At 46.9% G+C, this 21837-nt stretch overlaps 7 protein-coding genes across 7 annotated transcripts; 1 reads left to right on the top strand and 6 right to left on the bottom strand.

Moving 5' to 3' along the window:
* Nucleotides 1-8: 8 nt before the first annotated feature.
* Nucleotides 9-2366, bottom strand: cat1 (catalase catB; the record flags this gene model as incomplete). Its single annotated transcript, XM_057136327.1, has 5 exons — nt 9-1076; nt 1120-1284; nt 1335-1750; nt 1799-2024; nt 2073-2366. The coding sequence occupies 5 exons, from the start codon at nt 2364-2366 to the stop codon at nt 9-11; spliced, it is 2169 nt and encodes a 722-aa protein (XP_056999013.1).
* Nucleotides 2367-4099: 1733 nt separating this feature from the next.
* Nucleotides 4100-5941, bottom strand: N7520_002391 (calcium:cation antiporter; the record flags this gene model as incomplete). The annotated part of the gene is made up of 5 exons (XM_057136326.1): nt 4100-4999; nt 5046-5241; nt 5303-5305; nt 5354-5738; nt 5791-5941. 5 exons carry the CDS (start codon nt 5939-5941, stop codon nt 4100-4102), a joined length of 1635 nt encoding a protein of 544 aa, XP_056999012.1.
* Nucleotides 5942-8518: 2577 nt separating this feature from the next.
* On the bottom strand, nt 8519-12251 carry N7520_002390 (uncharacterized protein; the record flags this gene model as incomplete). Its single annotated transcript, XM_057136325.1, has 4 exons — nt 8519-8556; nt 8633-11122; nt 11186-11257; nt 11303-12251. 4 exons carry the CDS (start codon nt 12249-12251, stop codon nt 8519-8521), a joined length of 3549 nt encoding a protein of 1182 aa, XP_056999011.1.
* A 1457-nt stretch (nt 12252-13708) lies between these two features.
* On the bottom strand, nt 13709-14804 carry N7520_002389 (SDR family oxidoreductase; the record flags this gene model as incomplete). The annotated part of the gene is made up of 2 exons (XM_057136324.1): nt 13709-14473; nt 14523-14804. 2 exons carry the CDS (start codon nt 14802-14804, stop codon nt 13709-13711), a joined length of 1047 nt encoding a protein of 348 aa, XP_056999010.1.
* Nucleotides 14805-15899: 1095 nt separating this feature from the next.
* Nucleotides 15900-16354, top strand: N7520_002388 (DUF427 domain-containing protein; the record flags this gene model as incomplete). Its single annotated transcript, XM_057136323.1, has 4 exons — nt 15900-15980; nt 16028-16133; nt 16185-16265; nt 16323-16354. The coding sequence occupies 4 exons, from the start codon at nt 15900-15902 to the stop codon at nt 16352-16354; spliced, it is 300 nt and encodes a 99-aa protein (XP_056999009.1).
* Nucleotides 16355-16492: 138 nt separating this feature from the next.
* On the bottom strand, nt 16493-17056 carry N7520_002387 (cupin domain-containing protein; the record flags this gene model as incomplete). Its single annotated transcript, XM_057136322.1, has 1 exon — nt 16493-17056. One exon carries the CDS (start codon nt 17054-17056, stop codon nt 16493-16495), a length of 564 nt encoding a protein of 187 aa, XP_056999008.1.
* Nucleotides 17057-19614: 2558 nt separating this feature from the next.
* On the bottom strand, nt 19615-21725 carry N7520_002386 (transcription factor domain-containing protein; the record flags this gene model as incomplete). Its single annotated transcript, XM_057136321.1, has 2 exons — nt 19615-20659; nt 20704-21725. The coding sequence occupies 2 exons, from the start codon at nt 21723-21725 to the stop codon at nt 19615-19617; spliced, it is 2067 nt and encodes a 688-aa protein (XP_056999007.1).
* Between the last annotated feature and the right edge of the window lie 112 nt (nt 21726-21837).

Below are 21837 nucleotides of genomic sequence, written 5' to 3'. Positions count from 1 at the left end.
TTTACCATTCAACCATCCAATGTAAAACGATCCAAGAACTTAAAAGTCCTCAGTCCATCTTGAACACCATCAACGAATACGCCCCCCAAAGTCTTAGCTGCATAAACTCCATCCCGATCAGTAGAGATATGAGCCGCCTTCAACGCAGCAGATCCCTTCCCAAGTGCACCGACAGTCTTTCCAAACCGGAACGCATCGACAAGAATATCCAACGGTCTCCCAGTCGGATACAACGAACTAGCCGCAGTTGAACTCGACCCAAACAATCCCTGCGCACCATCTGCCACAATAACAGCATCAAAGTTCGTAGCGTCAGATGCCGCATAAGTCTGATTCACGCCACTTGCCATCCGTTCACCAACAACAAGCACATCAACACCCACAGAACTAAGTTGGCTCTGCAGCGAAGCACCTTGCGCGATAGAAGAGCTATTATCCACCGAAGCAAGTACACCAACCTTCAAACCCTCTAACTTCAACAATTTCTGACCAAAAGCTCCAATATTAGCCGTCTTGTTATTGTGGTAATAAGTTGGGTCGGGATCGGGTGTCTCAACACCAATAGCCTCTGCGACACGCTTGGCAAGATCGTTACTTATCCGATTAAGCTGTAGTACGACATTATCGCGCACGACCTGGCTGACGACATTTGCGTTCTCGAAACGCATCGCATCGACGACGAATTGCTTCTCTGCCTCGATGAGCGAGTTCCAGAACAATCGTGGCTGGGACCAGACGTCTTTGAAAGAGGAGCTAACGCTGCGGACTAGCTTCCCACTTGTTGTCCGACCGGGTGTAGTGAAGAATCCATTTCCCACGGTTTGATTTGCTTGTTTGGGAGAGCCGCTGTTTGGTGTGTTGGGTGTGTAGGCATCTTTGTTCAGAGGGATGTACATTTGTCCTGCGCCGTCACGGTTGTTATTGTGAATTGGAACTCGGGGCCGGTTGATGGGGAGTTGTTCGAAGTTTGGACCGCTGTGTCTGTTGAGTTGGGTATCTAGGTAAGAGAAGATGCGGCCTTGGAGGAGGGGATCTTCTGTGAAGTCGACGCCGCGGACGATGTGACCAGGTTGGAACTGACTTGTTAGTCAAGTTCCTGTGTGGGGAGGATGGACGTACCATTACTTGCTCGGTTTCAGCGAAGTAGTTTCTTGGGTTGCGGTTGAGTTGCATCTTGCCCAGTTTGGTGATGGGGACTAGTTCCTCAGGGACGATCTTAGTTGGGTCGAGGAGGTCAAAGCCGAATCGAAGTTGGTCGTCTTCGTTCATGATTTGGACTCCAAGCTTGGAACTGTTAGTATTGACGGATTGATCAGAATGATGAGTCCACTCACCTCCCACTCAGGGTACCGTCCTGCTTCGATCGCATCCCATAGATCCTGACGGATATAATCTGCGTTCTTTCCTGCGGTCTGCTGTGCCTCCTCCCACACAAAGCTGGCCTTACCCTGCAGGGTCTTCCAGTGGAACTTGACCAGCTTCGAAGTGCCATTATCAGTAACAAGTCGATAAGTGTGCACACCGAACCCATCAACATGACGGAATGATCTCGGAATACCATGTCCAGCCATCGCCCACATAAGTGTATGCAGCGAACTAGGCTGTTGACTAAAGAAGTCCCATGCCGAATCATGCGCAGTCGCAGCCTGAGGAATCTCATTATCGCCTCGGGGTTTCACCGCGTGAATGAGGTCTGGGAAGAGGATAGCATCCTGAATGAAAAAGACGGGGATATTATTTCCGACGATATCTACTGTTCTTAGCATAAGTAGTATGATAGATAGAGTGGGAGAAATACCGAAATTGCCTTCGTCGGTATAGAACCGTGTCGCAAATCCGTGAACATCGCGTGCTGTATCGGCACTTCCGCGACTACCGGCCACAGTAGAAAATCGAGTGAACATAGGTGTTTCTTTCCCCTCTGCGCCGAGGAACGAAGCTGCTGTTAAATTGGACCAGTTGCCGTAAGAAGTGAAAACACCATGGGCTCCGACACCGCGAGCATGGACGGCACGTTCAGGTACCTAGAGGCTTCAATTAGCTGAGGCAATCTTCGAGTCTAGGATACATACCCGCTCATGATCAAATCGCTGGATTTTCTGACGGAAAATAAAATCTTCAAGAAGAGTTGGACCACGTTCTCCTGCACTGAGACTATTCTGGTCTGCGATAGGACCGCCAACGTCGGAAGTCATGAACACATCTTGATCATTGAGGTAGAATTGAGAAAGGAAATCCTCCGTCGCAGCGGATGCATCGGTGTCATCTCGACGGTGAAGGTTAGACGAGGGTAAATCGCCTGTCATGTAAGGACAGGCGGCATTGGCAGCGCCAATGAGGCCTATGAGAAATGCCGCGTGATGCATGACCACTGGTAAATTCGGAGTCTCACCTTGAACGAAGATTAAAAGGGCACACGGAGGCCGGAATCTGCGGTACCTTTATATTCACCCGCTGAGGGGATTTGTGTTAACTAATTGGACCTTTGCTACCTTGCCAAGTTTCTATCCAATGACGAGCTAAGTATTAGGAACCTACAGTAGTGGACGAGCTAATGCCGCACATGGTTGAAAGGCACGGGCTGAATAATTTTCTTCTGATTATTTAACCATTCTATGTGTCTGGAAGGGTCGAATTTTAAATAAATATACCTGGTGGAGACAGTGAATCCCTCTCTGTTGAGGTTACCAGGAACCGTATTCCATTGTCATCATATGAATCTGGAGCATATTGGAGAACTTGTCACACAGATTGACCAATGATAATCCTGGTCTGGGGACCCAACTCGTCATATCCCAGCCACAAAACAATACTGATACTAACCATGCAAGGCACAAGCTTCTTGGCGACGGATTCCAAGAAACTTAAAGGTGAGCAGATAGTGGAGTTTTCAGGATTTGAAGTCTGCACATATATAGTAAGGATCAACATTTTTCGAAGAGGAGAGAAGAAAATTGATTATGAAGCTAAAGAATCGAGGCTGTGGATTGGTAATAAATTGGTCTGGAGCGATTGCGGGTGATGTGCAGCCTGCCGCTTCATTAATTTTGGCCTCATACGATGTCTGGCTTGGCAACTTGGCAGTACCTTGGAAGCTCGGTCTCCTGCATATTTTCCAAGATTAATGACATGTAAGGTATTACTGTTCGATCTTATTCCTATTAATGTTTTGAGTCCAACTGGCGGGCTCAGATAGAGTGAATCTCTCCTTGCTGATCATTTATTCCTTGATTACTACATTTTTCATATCCACCATTCAACGCCTTCCTCCGCAATTAGAGACCTCGGCTTGTTTCCTTCCCCACTGAGAGGGAAAAACATAGTTCCGCATATCTTGCTAATCAAGGAATAGTTCAAATGAACATGAAAGCGGATCCGCAATTGCAAAATTCGGGATTTGAAATGTGATAATTCTTCATATTAGGTTAAGAGGTTGATCAACATTAAGTACTTAAAACCCAATAGAGCGGCCCTAGAAGTGGATCGACTAACTTTCCTTCACATCTGCTTCTTACTCACTACATCTACCCCCTATTACCCATAGAAAATTGCTAATACCACACGCCTAACAACTAATGCCACACCCGATAAGAAAGATAAGAGTTCTTATACAGATCTGAGGAAGAAAATACAGACGTTTAGAGCTCGCAATCGATATTCTCTATACTTTGCAACACAGTATAAACAACGTTTCTCTCACAGTAACAATCAGTGGATTTCATTGACTTACGGTCAACCGGTTGATGTTGAGTGTTGAAAATTCAAGGTTAGACAACATGAAACATTAACTCATCCAATGTTTGATCAACATTGTTCGGACTCGTTCTCGGACTCGTTTTCGGACTCCGCTCCGACGAGAGGCCGTAAAAGATTACGTTCAAATAGCTAGTGAAACTGATGCCAAAAACCGAATCCATTGATGCGCCGAAACCGTATGTACAATAAGAAAGTGGGAGCGCTGGCTCCATGTATATATGCGTGTGAAACACAAGCTCAGGTCTCAACCCCGAAACCCGTTTATGATATATGCTAAATGAATGCAGGTATGCAAGTCAGTAATTAAGTAATAGGTAACAAGAAAGCGCCGACACTAGTATCGTTAGCAAGATCCAATGGGGAAGGAATGAGAAACATACGAAATAGCGGCAAAACAGGCGCACAAGATTGCGCCTTCTAGGTAATTCGTCTTTCCTTTCAAAACAAGGAAACTAACCAGTAGGGCGGAGCCGACCAGCGTCACCATCCCGAAATGATCGAAGTGAAGAGTCATGGGTTTGTCCAATGCCCAGGCGACTAGAACGATGACAGGAGCGACTAAAAGACCGATCTGGATCGCTGAACCGAGCGCAACGCTAATCGCGAGATCGAGCTGGTTCTTGTGTGCGACGATAACGGCCGTGACATTCTCGGCGACGTTTCCTGCGACCGGGATGACGATCAGTCCGACAAAGGATTCGCCTAGGACGCCTTTCTCGTTGAGGACGCCAAAGCTTGATGCGAAGAACTCGGCACAGATCGCGATCAAGACCGTTGATGTTATAAGGACTGCTATTGAGATGACTCGACTGGCGAGAGAGAGGTTCTTGCAGTGGTGTTCCTGTACAGGCGCGTCCCATTGGCGGGGTCTTTCGGTGTCCATGTCATCCAGGGGTAATGCGGATTCCGGGCGGATATCGTCTAGCGGAGATGAGGGGCCGGCGGAGGGTATTTGTTGCATCTCGGGTTTGTGGCGGTTGATCAGGGATTCGGTTGATTCTTGGGATTCGATATCCATGAAGAGGTCATCGTAGGATCTGGATCGGCGGGTAGGACGCTCGGGTTCTGGGCTAGGGGCGTGTAAACCGATGGGACGAGACCGGAAGAGATGGGCGTGGGATTTGAATTGGAAGAAGAGGTATAGGAAGTAGACGGAGAGGAGAATAATTGATACGCCTCTGCTGAAGTATAGGGCCTCATGATCGGCTGATTTGATGTCTTTGACGCTTCCGTAGAAAGCGGTCTGATCTGTTAGTGTTGATCTGATACGGAGATAACTCTATACTTACTGGGATCATGAGACATGATACTGTTAGATTTAGTAGTCCGACGAAGGCATGTGTCAGGTCACTATTGTAGGTTTGGTCTTGAGATGCCCATCCTCCAGCGATGATAGCAGAACCCAAAACGAGCAACAAGTTGACAAGGATAGAACCAAGAAGTGATGCTTGTACAACTTTGATGTTGTTTTTCATAAGGGCCGTACTAGATCAAAGTTAGTCTCAAGCCACTCCCGATACCGATAAGAACAAGAACCAGAACATACACACTACAAACAAGTCAGCGAATGGAATGGGAATGGATATGGGAGACGAACAAAATAATTAATTCGGCGAGATTGCCAATAGAAATGTTCAACAAAGCACCAGCAGTTTCTCCTAGCTCTTGAGAAAGTCGTTCGGTCGCAAGAGTGAGCGTTATCGACAAGGGCACGATAGCGATCAAATTCCAGATAAAGATCACTAGCGGGGGAATATCGGATACGGAGAATAGAATCGCTACAAGAGTAAAGGGAATCGAGAGCATATTCTTCGTCAATAGGATATCTTTCGCCCGTCGGTTGTATGCCGCCATGGGTTTGTCGCAATATCCGCATTCTACTCCTCTTGGTAGGGAAATACTGGTCGAACGCGTGCGTGATTGAAAGAACTGTTTCAAATGACGGGAAATGTTACCTGAAGCATTTGCCACCGCCATTTGTTCTATCCAAAATATTAGTCGAATGAAACCAATGAAAATTGGACAGTTACGCACGATTGATCCCCCATTGTCGAGCACGAGATCTACTCGTTGAACAGATGCTCGACCCATCGTCAATCAAGTGTGAATCGTCTCCGCAGGTCGAGTTGTCGCGGAATGGACTGATCGGGTTATTGTCCTCTGGATGCAGGCCATCACTGACCATATTTGAAAATATTCGCTGTGTTCAAGGCGACGCGTGTAAGCGGGAAAAGGGGGGGGATCCGATTCCAGAATTAAATAAACCGATTATCTTGCTAAGATAATCGTCTTGCGCAACGCCAAGACTGGGCCTGCGGGAATTGTTTCGGTGAACATCCAATCAGGAAATTATTTGATGTGGATCTAGTGCCAAGCCGATGGAATAGGGGGTTTCTCGTACAGCGTATCCCATATCGTATTCAATGCTTTACTGGGCCATTAATTGCCTCGTTGCCATTTACTAACAGGTGTTGTGGATAATCGCGGGGAAATTAATCTATACTACCCCACTTGACCTACGATATTCTAACCCGACCAACCATCTGACAGATCAGTAATCTCATGCGAGAACGAGGTCTCAAGTCGGGTGATTGAACGTAATCAGGATCTTGAGACTTTATCATGCATGTCAGTTCGCTCAGGTCTGTACATTTCCTGCCAAACTTGGCATTCCTTGCTGATTTTTGCGCTTGCAAGCTTCGACAGTAGATCCTGATTCAATCCCGATTCTTGAACAATTACAGAACTTGTCGCAGCAGAGCTAGCAATACTGGAGATAATATCTCTTTAATCAGCGCTTTACCCACAAATGTCAAAAGACAGTATGTAGATATACATGAAGTAGCTTCCGACCCACCATTGCTTCAGTGAAATCATTGGCTACCTTTAAATGGCTGCTTCGATCACAAGGCGCGTTATCGACAGAATGGGGATCAAAAGTCCAATGAGCGATTAACTGAACCCTATCATATCGCTCAGCTGGTCATATCTTTGGCTACTACAACGCGTGCATCCTTTTCCTTAGGTTCAAGTATTGCCATAAGCTATATCACGGCGATTGCTATTTCTTAATTATTGGTCGTTGCTCGGGAGAGAAAATTACGCTGTTGGCAGATGATCATGTAAATATTAATTATCGTCTGCCTATCCAAGAGCATTTAGCTTACACGAGAGGGGAAATCCGCTTAGTTTGAAATCAATTGACACATGGCAATCCTGCATTTCAGAAAATTTCCCATGCAGCAGCACCAGGCTTCATCGAACTCCCAAGTACTAGGGGTATGAAAATTCCAAAGTTTGCCATACTCTACATAGTCACTCAAATTAGGTGGCAAAGCTGATTTCAACAGATGTATAACACAAAGGACATTGTGGGGTAATCAGTTTGGACTGTTAAATTCCCCAATGGAGGTGAATTGGGTCCTTGAAAGGTGTTGCTTTGCATCCGAAGGTTATAATGACCTAGAAGAACTATTCAACCCTCAGTGAAGCAGCCAAAAGCACCGTTCCATTCGCGAGAATTTGGAGGTACAAGACTGAGCAGTCAGTAATAACACTGAGCGGTAACTTGTCAAAAATGTGCTGACGAAGAAGTAATGGGTGCGTTGAAGCGTACAGGCAATATGATACCGCAGCATATGACGATTAGCGACAGTATGGCTATACCGGGTACGACAAGCGAAAAAAAATTCGAATACCGAACTGCTGCAATGAAAGCAGTGGTTGCCGTTTGTGAGTGGAAGGGGTGCCTCTTTGCGGCCTCGTGCACCGCAAAAACGCCCCGTCGATGCTGGTGATGTACCACCCGCTGCCCTTCAGACAAAAGTGACGATGCCTTTTCACGGGCCATCGCTTTTGTTCGCGTCAAATATCCAGATGAGAGACCAATCATATGTGCATAAGGACCCACTGCTCCGTCTTCGCAAATTCAAATTTATACCCCACGCACATCAATTCTACGACTAAAAATCAGAACAGAAGCCTGAGCCGTAACGGCTGGCGCGTTGCTGCGTCAACTGCTCAAGTTGCAGCGTTGGGACGACATTAACACTTGGAGACCTCGACATCATTTGCCGTTCTTTAACCTAGCAAGTGGCTGTTATTGAGTCAGAAGTATATGTACAATCCCCACTGCTCGCATCAAGAACCAGGCTGTGAGGCAGATATATGCTTTCCATTCAAAGTCTCAACATAAAATTTATAAGACAACAACAAAAGCAATGTCACTTTACAATTGCCATCTCCATTGATTCAGAAACATGATTATGAAATTCCTCCTGACCTTCTATTGGTTAGCTCTTGGGTCACGGTTGGACTTGGAAAAATCATACCGAGATAAGAGGATGGCGTTGAGATTCGTGAGTGATTCTTGCCACCGTTGACTCATCAACCCCTGCATATCCTCTGATGATTTCAAATGAGCCTGTTCTTCTCCGTACTGGAGGGGAGTTTTGAAGGCTAAGTCTGTGGTATACAGATCTAAGACGCCTCTATGTTCAAGAAACTCTAGAAGAGCTCGGGTAAACACACCGTGGATGGCACCATGATGTATGAATGTTTTACCGTCAACATCTCTCGCCTCTGAATCCAAGCCCCGATCAAACAAATATTCAAGAATCATGATATCTGAACCCCGGTAATGCATCAGAAGATGTGCTAAGTTGTGTCCCTCCTTTGATACAGAGCGGATCGGCACCTTCATCAACAAGTAACCAAAACACGTCTCTCCGAAGTGATAAGCGAAAAGAGCCCACAAAAAGACTCAGGGGAGAGTTTCCTTCCCCGTCAGGTTGGTTGACGCTACAGCCAAGCTTTAGTAGGAGGCTAACAACTCCAGCGGAGCAGAACAAAGAAGAGACATGATGATGCAACGGACTTTTGCCAAAGTGGTCGATAGAATGCCAAGTCTCCAAAGTCAGAGAATCACAAGCGCTTGAGATAAACTGCAGGACCTCCAAACTACCGTGGGAAAGTGCATAGTGGAACGAGCTCAGCCCATTGGCGTCTTGCAGCGTAATATCATGATTTCCTTCGACTAGTTTGCGGATAACTTCCAAGTTCCCTGCTATACTGGCAAGATGAAGGCACGTCTGACCAGCTCGGTTTGGTTGAGAGATATCTACTCCTCTTTCTACAAGTCTGTCAAGAATAGACGCCGCATAAGGCCGATCGAAGTCGATCACATGCTGAGGGTAATCCCCTTGATTGTTAGCCATGTTGAGATTGATGGACTTGCTCTCAAGAAGCGTCTCGACAATGCGTATCCTAGCATCTTCGATGGCTTGGTAGATATCAAAAGCTTCTGAGCTTTCATGATCCGTGATCAAATCCCTCAATGACTCAATAGAATACTGGCTATTCTGCCATTCGTCATCGTTCTTGCGGCCGAGAAGCCGGCCCCTAATGCCAATATGTAGCGCAGTATCGCCAAAACTAGAACGGGCATTTGGATCGGCTCCACATCGAAGTAAGAATGCGGTCATGTCTATACTCGCATTTAGGGCACAGAAATGAAGCGCCGTCAGTTTAGATTCTAATTTATTTTCCTGGCGTTCAGACATTGTGTATGGAAACATGATCACTGTTTTCCTCCCCGGCCATGATCGCCTTCGAACCCTGGTATTGAGGTCAAAACCATCCTGGAGAAAAGCTCGAGCGAGTTTCTCCTGTCTGTTCCCAATTGCATAAAGAAAGGGTATCATGTTGTATTCATCACAGAGATACGGAGAAGCTCCTTTGTCGAGAAGGAACTTGATAGTTTCAGAATCTTTGAAACGAATGTTTTTGCAAGCAACGTGAAGAACGTTTTGGTGCTCGTCGTTCAGAGCATCCAGAAACGCGCCGCAATCAACTAAGACACGAATTGCGTCATACTGAGTATGTTTGGTCGCAACAAGCAGTGGTGGTGTTTCGTGAATATCCTTGTCTTCCAATCTCTCTTCGAGAAGTTTGAAGATCAATGGGATTATTCCCCAGCGAGCTGCGACATGAATAGGAGATATGTTCGTCCCCAAACCGCCCCATAGGCTTCTTGATAAATGGTTGTAATTATTCAGCCAGTATTCCCATGCGTCGAGCGGTTTTTTGAAGAACCTTTCGTGGTCCTTTTGGACGGCGAATTCCTTTCGAGCCAAGCATGCGTGGTGTAGCCAATGTAGCACCGAATAACTCAGGAATCCGTCCGTGGGCTCCAAGGATGACCTATCCATATCTGACCGGTAATATTGGAGAATTACCTCGATACAACGACTTGACAGTTCATAATGAGATCTGTCAACTTTGATTTCATGCATCTCGGTCATTAGAAAGTCCTGGACAGATGTATGCAGCAACCGCACGTAGCCATTGTTGACAACAAGCAACAAGCGACACAAGTCAATAATTTCTCGGGTGAACTGGAGGCGAGTAACTATATCCTCTTCCAAATATAATCGACAAGCTTCAGCTATTTCTACTACTGTGAGTGGTCGTAACGCAAATGTGACAATTACCAACACCATCTTCATGTGCGGATAATCGTTTGTATCGCTGGCTTCGGTGGCTGCACTAAGCAGGGTTTTATATAAGGGATTTAATCCGCGCGGTCGAGCCCGCAGTGTCTCGACTGCTTTCCTTGACTGCACCCGTTTCAATTCCTCACAGGCAATTCCCACCCATAAAAATGTCCCATCGGCCTTTTCTTTCAGTATCCGTAAGACTTCCCGTGCGACAGACTCGGAGTACTTCTTTTGCCTCGTAAGTTCCTGCACTTTGTCTTTGATCGTGTCTCTCAGGTCATTGGCTATCTCCTTGTATGTACCCAAGTCTACGCGTCTGAAGTTGTCTAGACACTCATTGATCTCGGGATATGGACGGCTGATTATCAACAAATGCACGCTGGATGGGACTGAACTGGTCTCCCTTGCTTCTTTGAACGATTGGTGAGTCAGTTGAAGCATTACATCTCGTGATTCGGGTTCACATTCGTCAAGAGCGTCAACGATGCAATATATCTCGCCACCCTGAGAGGCTCGGCCGATATCCAACAACGTCGCCCACAATGCATCGAAAGATGTAAAGAGCCGCTCACCCTGGATTTCATACTTTGAAAATACTTGTTCAATGAAAGCTGGGTATTGTTTGATGATTTGGTAGAGAAGGCCTCGCAGTATGGAAGTGCCCTTTCTCTGAGGTTCAGAGCCGGCATCGCAGAAATAGAAAGAGAGAATGCTATCGTCATCGAGAAAATAGTCTTTCTTCGGTAGTTCTTCTGCAAGCGTCATAGCCATTGTGGATTTGCCGATCCCAGGATTGCCGTATAGCCATAAGACGTTTTCCTCTATATCGCTCGCAGCCTTTTTTGGGCGAAACCAAGTTTTGAGTTCGTCTGAATCCAAAAACCAGCTAAACGTTCCAGATGTACGATTTCCTTTTCTCCTCTTCAACATACTCAGGTCCTCTTCTGGTTCTGTTACGAATAGTTTTGCGAGACATGCCTTCTGCTTCTCACTGAATTCGACGACTAGAAGTGGTAAGCTACTGACTTCACAAGCGAAGAATGGCATACCTTGTTTTGGAAGCATGGTGTTACTTGCTAGTCGGACAGCCGATAGCAGTTCTTTTGTGTATGCGGCTGCAGCAAGAGCTGCAAAGCCCTGCCATTCCTTGTGCTTATGAGAATCACTGTAGTCACAAATTCCGCGTATTACCAGGCACGGAAGCTGATCCATAAGCCCGGCTGCTTCCATTTCAAAACAGAGGATATCCAGCTTTCGGGCAATAGCGTCTCGTGTTTTGGCACTTTTCATGACTTGGTTGCCGGAAGCAATCAGACCATAATGAATGACGGGCTCTTTGGATTCTCGCGTTTTGCGCACAACAAGTTGGTCCATATCACACTTTGAGCAGTCGGCACTCGTGCCTTCATGGTCATAATTCGCCTGGAACAGCCAATCTTTATCTGGGCGTGAAAATAGTTTCTGAAGCTTTTCGTTTTTCAGAAGTATCTTTGATATGGTTTCTTCAATCACTGTGTTCCCACCCATATTCTTACTGCGCATTTTAGATATTGTATTGAGCAAACATTGCGGTGGCTTATTGAGCGACCCAGTGCGTACGAAACATCCATCACAAAGTGTTTTCCCATAGTCATACTGGACCACGCCCCCAGAGATTGCAGTTGGAATGCTGACAACCACGTCTCCCAGGCGAATGTCGGCATCTTTGCTCGGTACACCGCCCCCGATGCCCACCATCAACCCAAATCGAAGAGACGGAAATGTCGGAAGCATTTGAGCGAGCACGACTGCTGCAGAAGTGGTTCCGTAAACGCCTGACGGTAGGCAGGCTATCACTACATTGTGTCCACTAATGCTACCAAATGTGTAGGCGTTGTGGTCGGATTTGGGCTGGGACAGTGGGCAGTGGAGATTGTCCAGCATCGTCATGGCCGCTGTCATTTCCAGCGGCAAGGCACAGATCCACGCGACCGTATAGTCATGGTGTGTGAATGGCATTTTTGCTTTTATTGGCAATATTTCCACAAATATTTGTTAGATCAACATGTTCGGAAGGTTCCACATTGCATGGAGTATTTACATTGCAAGGAGTAATTCAACTTGCTGATGTTGGAAGAGAGGGGTAACGCTACGTGTCCCGGGCAAGGCTCGCGCGTCGCGAGCCAATAGCTCATCTTAAAACCAGCAAAAGAAAAAAAAAAGGAAGAAGACACGAGCAGAGTACTGTAAATATTTTCCATAAACTATAAATGTTTTGAATGTTCAGATAAGACTAATTTTTCTACTTTCAGCATAATTATATTGAGCGCCTGCTGCGCCATAATCCTTATACAGAAGCCTGGGTATTCCCAAAACCTACACACTGGTCCTCTAATCTGACTCTGCTTCTAGGCAAACTCCCGGCTCGTGTAAAGTGGTGCACGTAGGCTGTATAGAAGTGTCATTTACAATACACTTAGCTCTGTCCCACTTCCGTCTTGTCCGATATAGTCGCCGATTGCTGCTGGCCAAAGCATGAACTCCTGGAACTTGACAGATCACTGCATCATCAACTACTCAAAGGAGGTGCGGACATCTTCCATCCTGAAAAGACTTTCGTAGATCGACCACGGGTGTTCCAGCACATAAAGTCCGCTCAGAAAGGGAGTTTCTGGACAAGGGAAGAGACGTGTAGCTGGAAAAGTTCTCGCGATCTGCATATCCCCCAACTGACCTTCAATGTCCGACCGCCATGCAGTAAGGAGATCCAATAGCCGGCCAGATTTGTGCTAATACAATCCTTCCTGTCATAAATATAGCACTTACAACCAGTTATTGTGGGTGTGCAGCTGTCAAAGGAATTGGCGTCGAACATGCCGGGTGATTCCAACACACGCTGCTGGTAGTTAAGAAAATGGCCTAGACACCAGAATCGAAAGTAGTTCTTGTTGAGCCAGATTGATCGCTGCCAGTCCGCTTTTCATTGATATCTCCCGTGAGAGGCCAAATCCGATCCTATGAGAGCCCACTAATGTGTAAGAATCTACGAATTATTTCCACACCATTTCCGAGCTTTGGGGGCCATGACTGCGGCCATGGTCATGATGGACAAACTGCCATATCAGGCCGAGCCACATATTCTTAGCCCAACCACTGTTGACCATCCAAAAAACTCTGAGACAATCACAATTCCATATTCTTCATTTGCTGGTTCATCTGTGTGATAGCAGTGCGGGGGTATTTACCGAAACAGCGTTTTTACAACTTTAGAATATGCAGTCTGGGCACGTACTTGATGTGCTGCTTGTCGAAGTCTGCAGAGTGCCCGACGGAAAAGACACATAAAATCATAATCACTTTCAAAGCACTGGATATCCTCAAGAAAAGCTGCCCCTAACTAGGTCTGATGGCAAGAAATGTATTATGATATGAAACAAGGCTAGAAAGGACCGATCCTAGCAGTACCAATCCAATCATCAAGCAATAGTCTCCTTAACCTGCCTAACAAAATCAACAACAGTCTCCTTGAAGCTCCTATACTCAACCCCCAACTCCCTCGACACAGTTTCCCCATCGACCGCATAAGAGGCACTAGGCCTCTGACCCTTCGTATAGTCATCCGTAACAACACCTTCCGCCCACTCAAACTCCCCCCTAATAATATCCGCCGCATACTCATAAGAAAATGGCTCCGGTGAAGAAGGAACAAATCGCTTCCCACCCGCTTCCGGCGTGATAAGGGCGCGCACATGTGCATCAGCAAGATCGCGTGCATCGATCCATGCTGTCACTCGTGCACCGGGGAGTGGGTCACCAGCAGCGACGGCCCAGAGATTGGCGTTAGATTCATTGAGAGAGGCGATATCAGGCACTGGGTGTACGACTGGGCCAAAGACCATGGGTGGGCAGAGGGTAACAAGATCGAATTGGGGGTTTTGCGTCTTGATGAAATCCCAGGCTGCGAGCTCGGCGAATTTCTTAGAGCCTCGGTAAGCGATTACGGCGGAAGAGGTGGGGTCAATTGCCGTTCCGTAGGTTAACGGATTCCAGTCAGCTCCTGTATAGGTGAATCCTGGGGGGGGAATCTTGTCTATATCCACGACGGAGGCGAAGGAGGATGTGAGGACAATGCGTTGAATTTTGCTGCCTGGCTTGGCGGATGCGGAGAGGATTGATTTGACTCCGTTAATTGCTGGTAGAATGAGTTCTTGTTCGTTGTTTGTGGTGTTTAGGAAGAAAGGCTACGAGGCAGAGTTAGTGTGTGTTTTTGGGGGACATGGAATGTCGTACGCTTGCGACGTGGATAACGCCGTCAATTCCCTCTATGGCTGAATCGAAGACTCCGGTTTTGGTAAAGTCCTTGATGACGACGAAGTCTAGTTTCGAGGCGTAGTGGGGTCTAGCGGCTTTCATCTGCTCGCCCTTTTGGGCCGATCGTGTTGCGCCGCGGACGCGATATCCCCGCGCTAGAAGGTTGTCGACGACATGAGCGCCGATGAAGCCGGTAGAGCCGGTGACGAGGATGTACTGGTCCTCAGGAGACTTGAAACTAGTTACTGAGTTGGATGACATGATGATGATTCTTTAATGCGATGTAGAATGGAGGGAGATGGAGGCATCTGGTGGGGTGGACATGAGGTATATCTGAACTCGGACGAAGTCCGATGATCAGGTAATTCCCCACGAGAGCCAGGGTATTCGACCGTAGAGAAAATATTAATTAGAGTCACCCAATCACACATTCAGGTCATTAATCACACAATTGGTTCATATTTCCTCTAAATCCTCGAAAGTTCAGGCCTCTCTCCCGGTCCTGCCATTTTCTTTTTTCATTTCCTAGCTGAGTAGACTAACAAAAGTTCTCGACAATATATTCCCCCGGTTGACCCACTTATGGGTCTTTCCGCATTAGGTGGACTATCAATCTTCTCCACCGCCTAGGTCGAGGAAGACAGATAGTCAAGCTTAATTTTCGGTGCATCTATTCATTCTGGGCGATGTACACCCTCCAAACGCGACAAGACAGTCCATTCTCGGCTAGCGGGGGTTTTTTGTCAGCCGGGTATTCCGGGAACTTGCGACCGGTTGATTTGAATCATCTCGGAGCCTGCATCGGAAGCTTTACATTTGGTTCTGTTGCTGTGGCTGGCTTTGAATCGGAGCTGATGGGACTATTTGTCGTAGATTCAATTGGCGTTATGGCATATGCATACCCATGGATTGCAGCCATTATTTCCAGAGCAGTCTCATTGTTGCGGTATTCATTGATTGTGATTGATAATCAAATAATTTATCAGCATGAAATACTATTAGATTGATATGATTGAATACCAAACAAGCATTTCTTGTCCAAGAATGCGCTTACAAACCAGAATTGATGACATTTCACCCCGCACTTGCTCCCATGACATACAAGCACATATAACTTGGGAACGTCATTCCCCATAATTTTCGAGTCTTCAAATGTGAACAGGGTTGTTTCATAATTTGTTATCTGACGGTACGTATTTAAGACAGAAATATCATATTTTCCCTCATACCTCCAGCCATCATTTAAAACTCTTATTTTGCATAATCAACTCAGAATGACTGAGCATTGCATATTGCAGGGTTATCTATCACATTATTCACGCTACGTCTATCCCTTCTAGCTTCCGACGCGACAATATGAGGACCGCTACTGCCAAACTGGGTGACTTGATTATAGCCCAAACTAACTCCTGGGAGGAAGTTGAAGGGAATGTCTACGTAAGTCAGGTATTCCAAGCAATATTCGCCTACTGACTTGCTTTAAGTTCCCTCCATCATCCATCATGGATCAGGAAGTCTTTGTTAGGTCGAATACAAAGACATTTTGCCCTTGGAAAGGCGAAGCAGAGTACTATACGATTAAACATGGCGGTACGTTACAATATACGAAGTTAGGGAAACATATAACTGATGGGCTGTTAGACGCGACTACCCCTGATGCAGCCTGGTATTATGCTGCGCCCTATGAAAAGGCGTCACACATTAAGGATCACATAGCTTTTTGTGAGTAGCAAGCCAATCAAGTGTCTTGCAATGTCTAACCAATCACTTTCTCCGCAGACAAGTCCAAGGTCAAAGTGACCGTTGAATGAGAATGCCACTATCGAATGCTGCCCCAAGGAAACGCGTTGACCTTTTGTTACAAGATTTGACCACTTCATTTGTAGCTAAAATGGAAGAGATCTAAAATTAAATATATAAACATCTCTCTGCTCAAGTCCAGTTCAGTCCTACTCACTCTCCGATTCCTCATAACCAGCATCATAGACCTCCTCCCCTAGCTCCTTTCCTTGATAACTCAACTTCTGCATCGGCAAAAAAACAAACAACATCCGACACCACTCCTTCCCACTCCGATTTCGAAACGCATGCGCCGTCCCCCTCTGAATACAAACATCCCCCCGATGCAAGTGTCGACTGGCCCCAGAATCCAGCACAAGATCTACATCCCCCTCCAATACGATCCCATAGTCCAAACTGACAGTTCGATGCATGGGCGTCTTCTTTCCCGGCTTCAGATCTATCATCCGGAATACCGTCCCTGTTTCCGTTGTCAAGCCTGGAGGGTTGTGAAGATACTCGTCATACAAGGCTATGTCGGCCTCGTCTTCCAGCAAGGCGGGGACGGTCTCTGTTGCATAGAGGAGGGCGATTTCACCGTCTCCGCCGGCTGGTTGGGAGGGTATGTAGATCGGGACTTGGGCGTGAGAGAGAAAAACTGCTTCGCCTTCACTACTGTGGGTCGTTATGTAGCGGTGGATGTCTGGGAGGTCGTTGTCTTTGTGGGCATGCATTTGGAGTGGATTGTAGGATTTGAGAGTGTCTGAAGGTGGTTGAGAGTGAGTAGTGGGATTTATCTACGGGAGGTAAACCCTTGCACATCATGATGGCATCATAGTGGTTAAGTTTTAGGTTGTGAATTGCCACGTGGATGTTAATGCAGAAATTAGTTTCATTCATATGACGAGCGCTATTCAAGCTCGCGCTGATTTATCAACATAATTGCTCGTGAAAACTTTGTAACAAATCGAAATTGAAATCCCATCAACAACCATAAGACTTCATTAGCGAGAACTGCCTGACCGAAACTTGCGTCGTACAGTCTTGACGCAGGGAGGAGAGGCGGAGGGTGAGGTTTCTGGAGAGCGGTGCTCCTCTTTGATACCCGTTGAGCTGTCTCGGGATTGCCTTTTCGCTGTAGACGATTGAAATGGCACAGCCACGCAATCAATGACCTGCTAGTGAGGGGGGGCGTCTTTTTCGGTACAGACTTCAAGACTGATAAAACACCCGGCTTTGAAGACCTGTAGCATGAAATCCGAAGACTTCTTCAGCAATTGGCTTGGCACCAAAATGCACATGAAGTCCTTATGAAAGGCAGCATGGTTCATTTCCTGGATCCGGTCGACAGTAATTTCCATATCAGGATTCATACCATCGTCCCTGATTCAACCTGTTTCCTTCATAATATCCCGATTACAGGTTGTCATCCTCCTTCTCTCTCCTCTCTTCATATTCGCCGCAGCTTCAAAGGTCGAGCGTGAGGTCTAAAAAGTCCGAAGAAGCCCCATCGCCAACCTAAAGCTTTCGTAATGCTCTCCTATCATCCTCTAGTACGTTACATGGCCCTCTATGACAGCTTCTCGATAATCTATCTCAGCTGCACATGGTCGGCCTCATATAAACCGGGGTGTAGGCCGTAGTAGATGCTTCAGCCAAGGACTAGTAACGACTAGGTTCATATTGATGCTTTGGTAAACGCCGACCATGGCGTGACATCAGCTGGATGCTCTTTGAAGTAAATCGTACCACTTTGGCATCAGGCAGCAGGTGCCTGTGAGGCATATGGAGACGACGAATTAATTTATCCCCGATAGTTCGAAAACGCCGCTTAGGAGCGACACCAGGCAAGGGGAAGGGGTCAAAACGGGAGAGCCAGTTGGCAGGCTCGACGCTTTGGGCTCGAACAGAGCTGAATTCAGATCCCGATCCGCGCATTATCTGTTTAGGGGAATCTTCTAGCGGATGCTTTTGAGCCAGCAGCGCAACATCCACATGATCTGGTCCCATAAGTCTCATCAGTACCCCGTCCCCCAAAGTTGTTTGTGAAGGGTCTCCGGCTGCTTTGGCTTAAGTGGATGGGGTGGTTGTTGAGTATGGACTGAATGCGGCACAAGAAATGATCGTAAATCAGGGAGACCGTTCATGGTGTTCTGGATAACTCGAAAATCTTTTTTCCCATGCCTGTGTTGATCTACACAGAGGGCATTGAGCTTGCGTTTCCTTTCTGTCATCTCACAAGAAGCGTCTGTAGATATTGTCCTCGCTCCTCTTCTATTAGGATTGGAGATTTTATTTTGAGTTCTCGGCAACCCTTGTAGACTTTTTGACTTGGCGTTCATGCGTTGGGAGCGAGGTACATTTAACGTAGATGCCATCTCGACAGGGAAAATATTTTGATGGTGGGGTTTTGTCAAACAACACCATTCGTTAGATTCGAGTGATCTTTTACGTGACGCATTCTCTTCAAGGGCCCTTCTAGGCATGAAGAGTCAGATTGGTGAGCTAGCATGTGCAGTACATGGGAAGAAAACTTACCTTATCTTATGTGAAAGCAGTCCTGGGGACTTTGGCTTCCTCAAACCAGATACAAAGACGTCAAGGGGCTAAGTCTAGCTTCACTTGCAATCTACTAGTACTCAGATTTCAAAAGTGGGAGGAAGATAACGACAATAGAGATTTTTGAAATGTTGAGGCAGCAGCACGTGTGATGACACAGGTACTTGCCTTGTACCCCGTGCCAAGTCCAGGAGTGAAAAGCAGATTCTCACAAAAGCGTCGCCCGCGGCTCGATTACTTACACTCCTTCGGTAAACATGACTCTCACTTGTCATAACTATGGTGTCGCAAGTCTTTGTGCGCTCCGCATAGAGCTGCTTGCCATACGGGCCTTATTTGATGAAGAGCATCCTCAGCTGGAAAGGGTTAAACAAGACACAAACCATCATTCTTTCCGCTAATTGGGGAGGACTATGTGGTAGCGACGTGCCTTCCATTTGAAGAAAGATTCTGAACCTACCTGTAATATCAATTTGTCACCGAGGTGGAGAAGGGCGGGAATTAAGATTGTAAGTGGAAGTGTGGAGGTAGGTGACGAAGGTGAACAATTTGGCATATTTATAGATGTAGATGATACTTGGCGGAAAATCGTCTGCTTTTTTAAAGACTAATCCCAGTTGGTACATGAGGAGCAGGATTTGGCACTGTTGTGCATTCTGCTCCAACTGTGGGACATCTAAACCAGAGAAGTGGAGTGGGGAGTATGTTGTAATTATTACCACATCCCTCCTTTCTAATACGGAACACTGGTATGTGTAAGCTCATTGAATAAGTCCATCCATGCTGGTGTATCCAGCCCCACGTGAGCACTGTCATCGAGCATTTCACTCCACAGGTCCTCCAGTGGTACCATATTGAGATCGGCGGTTCTGGGATCGAATGTATTCCCACCAGGCGAAGGGTATTCAGAAGAAGGTGCAAATGGAATCAACTCATTCGCATTAGAGTTTTCATGGAAATGCTGGGCTTTTGATAGTGGCCCAGGTTGCGAACCCGACATGGGCCTCTTTTTCTGTTTCCAGTGTTTCCGCAATATACCCATCATCTCATTGATGCCCTCTCGCGCGATACAAGAAACCTGTTGAGCATGGCTAAGCATGCGACAGGCATCAAGAACTTCCTCCTTCTGTCTTTCGGCTAGGATATCATCCCAGTTGAAACATACATTCATAAGCAATGTCACAGCTGCTATGAACACATGATGCATGACAGCCCAGAAGAAAGAGCCGTTGGGTGCGAATACAGGCTGTTCCTCGTCCATGATGCGCTTCAACTCTAGCACCTTTCGCGCGGATTGAAGTGACACCACATGAGAGTAGGAATAGCGTGGATCCCTAGCACCGCGGAGAAAGTACCGTCGATGTAACCGGCAGAACCTGACATGGTATCCTTGTTGGATAAACGTTCGTTGCCAGGAAAGCACTGGTCGCTCGCGGTGGAGGTTTGCAAACTCACGTCGTGAGGTTTGATCGTATCGGAAGAAAGCGGGAATTTTCGCGTATGCGTCATGAAGCTTGCGCTCTAGTTCGAGTATCCTCTCATAAGGCACTTCCTCGTCCTTGAAATGTGCCGGAGCCATTCCGTCGACGATCTCTTGGCATACTTGCGCCAACTCCAAACGAACAATTGTGTATGACATGCACGTGGGAGTAGAAAGCGGCTTCGTGATTCCGGTTTCTATATCCTCATCTTCGATATTCAAAGGAAGTCGCACGTTCATATGTTTCGGGTTGATGGTGTAAGTTAATTCCTGTGGTCCGCTGAGAAACCCGAGAAGCCTGTAGAGAATTAGCAAATCCCATCTACAGCGGTTGGTACTTACCAGTCATAGGTCGCAAGATCCCACCACAGCCTTCGTTTGAGTTCCACGTCAGTCTTATCGTAGCTATTCATCCGACGATCATCTACAGAGCTGGGGGAGTCCAAGACATGCAGTCCCAAACTCTTTGCTATACTGATCATAGTACCCTGCATAAATAAGGAGGCGACAGATGGACTTAACATCAGGCCTGATAGATGATGTCCGATGATAAGCGTTGCTTGCAGTCCTGCGACAGTTGGATAAGACATAAAGTTGCTTTGAATCAGCGCTGCGCCCGCCAGAAACGCCGTGTCTCTACTTCGATTCTCGGCAGACTCTGCCGATTCCGCATTGAGAAGTTGAAAAAACAGCGCTGTAGCGGATATGCTAAACAAAAGCGCCAGAACATTGAGATCGACAGGCGCATTTTGTGCAATATTCTCATATAACACGTGGATATCTCGCTTGGTGCGGTCAGGGATGATGATATGATACTGGTAATCAAGATATTCACAGTAGTAATCCACAAGATCCATTACCTTACTTTCCGCCGGCAGATAGGACGTAAGTGGTACCGTAGCTGGGTTCTCATGGGATGCCGTACAATCATCATGAAGAAATGTGACGCCCCTAGCTTGTTGGCGTGGACGAGACTCGATCTGCGGCTGGGAAAAATGGCCCCGAAGAGTAGAGACGGCAGCTGGGACCCGGTGTACCATGACAAAAGTCTCCAGTCTGTTTGCTGTCATTTGCGGGTCATCTCTGACACGATTGCGAGGCTCCGGCTGGCATGTGGGCACCTGAGAGCGTGGCTCAATTCTGTCGTTCGGTGAAATTCTTTCTGTGTAACTCGGAATCAAACGCGGACTCTCCACGGACCCGTGATTTCCATAGCTGCAAGGTAATCTCCGAGAGGAACAGCTGCTGCACGGAAGGGTGCGATCGCACTTGAGCTTTTTCTTCCTGCATGACTCGCAGGACACTGGATCCTGTCGGGGCTGCCTTTTCGAAGGAGAATCCACGGTGATAGGTTTTCTCTTCATGCTTGATCACTTTTTGAGACAAATATGATGCTTCGAAATGCGATCAGGGAAAGGTGGATTGCTAGACCGGAGTGTCCGCGGAGCTTCCGGACAAGAGTCTTGGCATTCAGGG

Source organism: Penicillium odoratum (assembly GCF_028828045.1).
Source record: "Penicillium odoratum strain IBT 22623 chromosome Unknown utg000002l_segment0_segment0, whole genome shotgun sequence".
Taxonomy (NCBI): Eukaryota; Fungi; Ascomycota; class Eurotiomycetes; order Eurotiales; family Aspergillaceae; genus Penicillium; species Penicillium odoratum.
This window is presented reverse-complemented; position numbering and strand designations above follow the sequence as displayed.